Source organism: Cornus florida, unplaced genomic scaffold, assembly GCF_030987335.1.
Source record: "Cornus florida cultivar Cherokee Brave unplaced genomic scaffold, ASM3098733v1 CherokeeBrave_3.0.0_Hap2_Chr10, whole genome shotgun sequence".
Lineage (NCBI taxonomy): Eukaryota > Viridiplantae > Streptophyta > Magnoliopsida > Cornales > Cornaceae > Cornus > Cornus florida.
The window spans coordinates 77,777,560-77,786,065 of NW_026775580.1; the positions used below are offsets into that span (position 1 = coordinate 77,777,560).

The 8,506-nt window shown below is 40.5% G+C and overlaps 1 protein-coding gene across 1 annotated transcript; it reads left to right on the forward strand.

The window, feature by feature from the left end:
- The first annotated feature begins 5,520 nt into the window (after window positions 1–5,520).
- Window positions 5,521–6,378, forward strand: LOC132277904 (uncharacterized). Its single transcript, XM_059779744.1, has 3 exons — window positions 5,521–5,679; window positions 5,752–6,216; window positions 6,313–6,378. Exons 1-3 carry the CDS (start codon window positions 5,521–5,523, stop codon window positions 6,376–6,378), a joined length of 690 nt encoding a protein of 229 aa, XP_059635727.1.
- Window positions 6,379–8,506: the final 2,128 nt, after the last annotated feature.

An 8,506-nucleotide genomic window follows, 5' to 3' on the forward strand; every position in this document is an offset into this window, starting at 1 on the left:
TCTCCATCCAATGCGATTATGCACCCGAACCATGGTCCTGAGACTCAAGCTCATACCATGGCACATATAATAAATATATAAAGTCCGTACTCCTAATACAAAATATCATCCATCTGTATAGTGGTCTGATATATGTATAACAAATCCATCATGAAACCATAATAGGTCATTCAATTTATTTGATTGACATGACACAAGTAGGTGAGGGACTTAACCTTTATGGTTAATCCATACCTTAATCCAAATTAGGTAGGACTTAGTATTTTGAACTAATCCATTCCCAATATAGATAGGTCTTAGTGTTTTGAATTAAGCCATCCTTAATATGACACCGTCCCATACCGGTTCATATATATCCATATAAGTAGGACCTAACCTTTTTATGGTCAATCCAACTCATTCCAAATTAGGTAGGATTTAGTGCTTGAACTAATCTATACCTAGTATGTCACCGTCCCATACCTGTACATACAATCCTCCAGTTAACATACTTGACAAAACAATATTAAATAGTCATCAACCACATTCCATAATATGCAAAAGACAAGTTAATCTATATACATAAATATTAGGTATTCAATACAGAACCTAAAATCCAACTCTAATAATGTAAATCGCTACACAATTTGCACACATTTACATTCTCCATCATAATCCATGAATTGATACAATTTAGTACAATTTTAAGTATCAATTAAACCCAAGTTAAGCATAGGGAAATTCAGTTAATTCACTATACTTCAAATACTATAGAATTATGATTTATATATATATTTAAATCATACACAACAACCTTGCCAAGCTCCGGTATATAAACCTAGCAAATCCTCCAATATAGTCCACGAATTGATACAGTTAATAGAAATTTGAGTATCAATTAAACCCAAGCTAAGCATAGGTAATTTCAGTTAATTCACCATACTTATAACACTATGGAGATATGATTATATATAATTAAATCATATAAAAACTTTGACAAGTTCCGGTAAGTAAAAACTAGTAAAAATAGTGTGCATCCTACATGCCTTTCCCTTAGGTTCTTCTTGCCCTATTCCTTAATCAGATTATGAATTTATGTCTCCTCATAATTTTACAGGTTTATGACCATCATATATATCACTTAAAATAGTTTAAACGAAGTAAAAAATCTCTGTATAGTCCAAACACAGCCTAAAAACCAACAATACGCAAAACTGGGCGTTTAAAACGAAAAATCCCAACTGAGCAAGCTAAGTTACAACTGAGCAGGCTAAGTTAGAAACTTAGTTGGTTGAGTTGCTAACTTAGTCGGCTGAGTTGATAACTTAGTCGGCTCAGTTTCCAACTGAGTCGGCTCAGTTGGTGCTGAAGCTGTTTTCTTCGTCTATTCAGCCTCTATAAACCCTAAAACTCCATTGTTAATGCCTTTAAGCTTCAACCTATGTCCCATACACCCATACTAAATTATTTTAAGTCTTTTAGTAGGCAAAGAATCAACTTAAACAACAGTTCATGCATAAAGATCAAAGAAATAAAGAAATCACAAACAAGTATATATATACATGAACCTCTCTATTTTAGTCTGATTAAGCATGCATGATTATTTCGTTTTAGCATTAATTAAACCCCTGGAGTCTAGCTAGGCATGCACAGAATAGAAGTTTATAGGAATGAGATAGAATGAAACTTGCCTTTAGGTTTCAGTTTGAAACCTAATAACGCCGTCTCTAAATTTCAGAATTCCAAGACTGTTCTCCACCTCAATTCACTGTTCTCCTCCTTTGTTGCCTCTTGGTTCCACCCACGAGCAACTCCCTTTCTTCCTCCTTGAGACTCTATATGTTTCGCTCAAGCCTCTCTCTGTTCTCTCTTACGTTTCCCTCGGTTTTACCTCTCCAGTCGTGAATAGGGTTTTCCAACTCTAACAGACTTATACCATTTTATATATATAGGTTTTTACGGAAACCTAATTCTAATTCCAATTAATTCTAAGTCGGCTACACCATGAATAAACGAAACCCTAAATTTAAATTCAAAACAACCATCTAAAATATAAACCATATAAGCCATATACAACACACGTCAATTAAAACCAATTAATCAACCAATTAAATTAAAACAAATAAACAATTAATTCAAAACAAATAATCAATTAAATAAAATCAAATCCAAAAAAATAAACAATTACAGTTAAATAATTAATTTAAAGAAATACACCAATACAATTTAAACAATTAATTTCCATAAACACAATTAATCAGTTAAGGAACAAAACACATAAATCACACAATTAAATAAAATGCAATAACAACAAAATTAAATTCCCATTTTATCCTTTTGAAAACTAAGGGTATTACAGTGGTAATGAGGATATTCCGACATCTAAAGTTCTATTTGCTGGAGATGATCCTGATGCTTGATTCTAGGTTCATATCATATATGCATCACTTTTTGCTTAGTTTTTACATTGTCATGGCTTGATATTTTTGGATATTCTGTTTTGGTTTTTGACATGTATTAAACTGATTCGTGTTTACTTTATTTTAGTATTATTTCTTTCTGGTTATACATTGTTCGGGTTATTTTGCTATTACTTTGTCAATTTTGTTCCAAAAAGGGGGAGAACAAGGTTACATTACGGGCGAGAAAAATCTAAAAAAAATTTGGATAATTTATTCAAGGGGAGTTTTAAACTTGTTTATTAAACTTTCACTGGTAGTTTTGCTTGAACTATGTGCAGGAATTCAGGTAAATTTTGTCCAAGAGCTGAAGTGAACAGAGATAAAATATTTCCTTGGTTCCTTAAACAATTGTAATTTATTTTTCTGTTTTAGGTAGATTATACATTGTTCTTAGGGTTTTGTCATGAAATTGCCAAAGGGGGAGATTGTGAGATATATTTTTGTAAATTGGCTTATTTTAGTAACAAAACAAGTCATAGTCGAGTTGTAATTTCAGTTACCATATCTGACTTGACATCGACTGTGGAATTGGAAGTTTGTTCAGAAGAGGAAAGTAATGTTGATCATCGAAAAAGAAAGAACAATGATTAAGACATCGTTTCCCACTTAGGACACATTGATATACATGGTATATTTTCAAAGTTCAAAAATTACAGAATTTCCAAGTTCATATTGGATTCTGTCAAGTGGGAACTGGTTCCAAGTTCTAATATACGAGAATAAACTCACTATCCTTCAGGAACCAGTACCAATATTGGGAACCGGTTCCACAAGTCCTAATTACAAAAGAACTCCAGTTTCCTTGATCTGTTTAATACCTTTTTTTTATCCAACTTTCGTTCCAAGTCCTGTGCACGAAATTTCCTTTATTTACAGAAGGAATAGGACTTTGCAAACCTCTAAATAAACCATGTCATATTGAGGATGCGGCAAGTGGCATGGGCCGGATATGGTTCGCGAGAGTGAGGTCGGGTTGAATGATTAAAGTAGGATCTATGGCAAAGCGCCCTGGAATGGGCCGAACCTGAGGGATCTACCGAGGAAGGTCAAGCCCATTGGAAGACCAAGCCCAGAAGGAAGAGAGCTTTCGAATTTAGGCCCAATGTAATTGGTTAGCATAAATAAGGGTGATGGCCTATAAATAGACCATGACAGGTAGAAAGTTAGGGAAGAATGCTAGAGAGAGAGAGAGAATGAGAAGAACTAAAATCTTGTATCTTCAATTGGCGCCGTCTGTGGGAACCGAGGACGAAGATCAATTTGAGCCCGATCAGTACCATATTAGTTCAATCGAGTTTGTGAATACGCAGTGTGATTTCTGGAAATTGAATCCAGATCAGTGAGATTGTAGTCTGTTCCGAGAGAATTCTTGCTTATTGTGGATTCTAAGGCATTTGTTTTAGAATGACGCAATTGTGATTTACTCAGTTGCAGTTAGATCCGACGAGTTTGAAGCTAGAAAAGTTCAGATCTAGCAAACAGCGATCACGATTCGGTGAAGTTAAGCCCAGATCTAGCGGAGTTTGCATCGGTAACGCTTAGATCTATTTTGAAGTTCGTAATTCATGCCTTTGCTTCGATCCAAAATCATGATAGGGGGTGACAACTCTAATACGGTTGAGAATGTCCAGCAAGTGAAACTTGATGAGTTGATGAACATGATCGAAGCTCTCCGGAGAGAAAATGTGGATCTAAGGAATGAAATACAGCGTCAGGAAGCTCCAGTAATTCCACGACCACTCCCGGTAGGAGAAGAAGGTGCACGTACCGATGCAGCACATTACGGTGAGGAGGTTGGAAACAATCTAGTAGATCCTCACCGCGAGGAAATCCGGCGAGACGGTTTGCCGCCAAATCTTCGTCGTATGGATGATCGTGAAGGATCGACTCACGTGGATCCACGGCGTGAGCAGATCAGGCGAAACAAAGCAATGACTTTTGATCCACATCAAGAAATGCTCAGCCGAGGTGAAGCAACAGAGTTGATTCGTCAAAAAGCTATGCCTCCATGGCGCAAGGACTTCGTTAAGGATAGATCATTCGATCCGACCTATCGACCTTCCATGACGACGTTCGACTATCACAGCTCAGAGAGGAGATCAGTAGACCAAAGAGCAGCCGCGGGGTTCCAGAGGGAAAATGAAGCACTCCGTTCAGCAGCTCGAACGGTAGATTCACCGTTCACCGATGAGATTCTGAATGCTCCGAGTTCGAGGAAATTTTCCATGCCCGTTTTCATTCTATTCGACGGAACGACTGATCCGATCGATCATGTGTATCACATCCAGCTAAAAATGGCTCTAAACACTGAGAATGATTCTTTGATGTGCAAGTGCTTTCCTACGAGTCTGGCCGGACCAGCTCTGAATTGGTTCAAGAACCTGCCGAGGGGTTCGGTGGATAGTTTCCGAAGCCTGTGCGATCGGTTCATAAGCTAATACTATGGAAACAAGCGTCCAGCGAAAGATATTTCGAGCTTATTCACAATGAAGCAACACGCTGAAGAGCGTCTCCAGGCTTTCCTAACCAGGTTTAATCTTACCAAGAGCATGGTTATTGAATGTTACCCTTCAATGGCAGTTCAGGCATTCATACTGGCCATGAATCGTGGCACCCCGTTCCACACAAGCTTGGTGGTCAACACGCCGAGGACTATGGATGAACTTAACGAAAGAGCCGATGGATTTGTGTGCTTGGAAGAAGAAGAGGCAGCAAACGCTCGGAAGACATCCGTTATATCCACGGAAGAAAAGACTAAAGCAAATATCAGGCAAAAACAGGTCCAACCGCAACGCTCCTCGTGGAAATCCGAGAAGAGGCCCAGAGAGGAAGAGCTGATTACTCCATTGAAAGTTACCCTAGCAAGACTGTACCAAGAAAATAAAGATAAGTTCCGACCTCCTTTACCAATCAGACAACCTCTCGAACAGAGGGATCAGTCTAAACACTGTGCATTTCATTCTGATTTTGGCCACCAGACTAATGAATGCAGGAACCTAAGGAGACAGGTAGAGATGCTGATAGCCAGAGGGGAGTTCGCAAGTTATATCAAGGACCAGCGGTGGAGCAGAACCGGCCAATGGAGCATGTGAAGAATAATCAGAAGTCGAATTCTCACAACACGCAACCAGTTCGAGTAATTAATGCAATTCACGGTCAGCCAGAACCTGCTGAGGAATCAGATGAACTACTTCGAACACGCCTTCGTCAGGCACGGATGAAGAGAAGGATAGGCAGTGTAAACACTCTACACTAGCAGAGCGCATCAACGCAGATAAAGTTTGACGCAATAGACTTGTTGCGTGTTCAGACCCCTCATGAGGACCCACTAGTCGTAAGTTTAACAGTGGCCAAATGCTTGGTGCGCAGAGTTCTAATTGACCCTGGAAGTAGTGCGAACATCATGCCAAGAGATACATTCAATCAGCTCGAGATCAAACAGGATCAGCTGAAATCTACCGGGAATCCACTATTAGGGTTTGATGGAAAGCGAGTGGAGCCCGTCGGCACGGTGGAGGTAGCGGTACATGCTGCCGAGAGGGTTTTGATGGAAACCTTTGTAGTTGTTGAAATTCATCCCTCTTACAATCTTCTGATGGGCAGAGGGTGGATCCACAGAGTTCGAGGTGTTCCTTCCATTCTGCATCAGGTAATGAGATGCCTGGCACCGGACGGAACCAAAGTGATTGACATTCATGGAGACCAAGTTGCAGCAAAAGAATGTTACTCTGTAACGATGAAACATGCCAGAAAGGGGAAAGCTCCCATTCGTTCAGTAAGTCCGAGATAGCAATTACAGGAGCCTCCCTCCAAGCAGACTGGAGAGGAAGAACCAGTAGGCTTGACTGAAGAACCCCTGCTTGATGTGCAGATCGATCAGTTTCGACCAGAACGAACAACCAGAGTAGGGGAGCGACTCGTTGAGAAGGAAAAGTAGGAATTAGTTGATTTTTTGTCTCAAAATGCAGATGTGTTCGCATGGAGTCACCTAGACATGCCCGGGATCGATCCTTCGGTATCCTGTCATTCCTTGAACGTTAACCCCAATGCAAAACCTGTAAAGCAAAAGCAACGACGGTTTGCCCCTGAGAGCAACCGAATTATTGCCGAGGAAGTTGATATGCTGCTTGATGCGGGGTTCATAAGAGAAGTGTACTACCCCGACTGGCTATCGAATGTGGTCGTTATGCAAAAGAAAAATGGGAAATGGCGCGTATGCATTGATTTTACCAATTTAAACAAAGCTTGTCCGAAAGATAGCTTCCCGCTGCCAAAGATTGATCAGATAGTGGATGCAACTACTGGATATGAACGCTTGACCTTTTTAGATGCTTATTCGGGTTATAATCAGATCCCCATAGACCCCGCTGATGAAGAAAAAACTTCTTTCGTTACTGAACGCGGGACGTATTGCTACAAAGTTATGCCGTTCGGACTAAAGAACGCCGGGGCAACTTACCAAAGACTTATTAGCAAGATTTTTAAGGAACAAATAGGGAAGATAGTGGAGGGTTACATTGATGATATGGTGGTCAAAAGTAAGAAGAAAGCTGATCATGTGCAGCATTTTCGAGGCGTGTTTGATGTTTTGCGGCGATATGGAATGAAGCTCAATCCGACTAAGTGCTCGTTCGGTGTAAGTTCAGGCCAATTCCTAGGGCACGTGGTTAACCTCAGAAGCATCGAGGCAAGCCCTGCCCAAGCAGATGCTCTGACTAAGAATGTCGAGCCAACGACAATCAAAGAAGTGCAAACACTTACGGGACGGATTGCTGCACTGAGCCGTTTCATTTCCAAATTGTCAGATCGATGCAAACCATTTTTTGACACAATTTGGAGCCACGGCAGGCAGGTTTGGGGAGATGAACAACACCTAGCATTAACTGCTCTGAAAAAATATATGCAAAACCTTCCGGTACTGTCAGCTCCAGAATCAGGCGAAAAACTGTTTTTGTATCTCGGAGTGTCCAGCATCACGACAAGTGGCGTTCTGGTCCGCTACGCAGAAGGGAAGAAATATCCAGTGTTCTATATTAGCAAGACAATAACTGAGTTCGAAAGACGTTATTCAAAGGCAGAGCGGGTGATACTCTCGCTAGTGCATGCGAAAAGAAAGCTCAGACATTATTTTGAATCCCATCCTATTATCGTTCTAACCACTTTCCCTATCAGAATAATCCTGCACAAACCAGATCTCTCCAGAAGAATAACGAAGTGGGCTATAGAGTTAAGCTCATTTGATATCACATACGAACCTAGAACAGCAGTCAAAGGGCAGGCGGTGGCAGATTTTTTACTAGAATGTGATTTAAAGGACGTGAAGGAGGATCTTTGTAAGTGCTTATGGAAACTCTTCGTTGATGGATCCTCAAATCAGATGGGTGCAGGCATTGGGATCAAACTGCAGACGCCAGAAGGTACAGCCTTAAGCCAAGCGCAACGGCTTGAATTCGCAGCCACGAACAATGAGGCAGAATATGAAGCGTTGCTGGCAGGAATAAAGCTTGCCAAAGAACTTAAGGTCAGGAATTTGAATGTTTTTAGTGACTCACAGTTAATCGTTCAGCAGGTGAGGGGTAAGTATGAAACCAAGGATGAAACGATGGAAGCATATCGTTCTGCTGTTATGCGGGAGGCGAAGAACTTTGAAAAAATTGAATCCATTCAAATTTCAAGGGAGTATAATGAAGATGCCGACAGGCTAGCATGTAGCGCCTCAGGTTCTGGAGAAACATTGGTAAGGGTGGTTCCAGTGGGAATATTAAATCAGCCATCCATTTTCGAAGAACCTTCAGGCTCAGATCCTTGGCAAGTGAATGTTATTCCATATGAGCCAAGTTGGATTGATCCGATCATAACTTACATCCGAGATGGTACTCTGCCTGAATAAAGAATGAGGCTAGGAAAATCAAAGCGAATGCTGCAAAGTACGCCATAGTGCATAACCAATTATACAGAAGATCTTTTTCCGGACCGTACTTAAAGTGTGTTACCCTCACAAAGGCTCGGCAAATATTACGAGCTATTCATAAAGGCGTATGTGGAAACCACTCAGGGGGGAGATC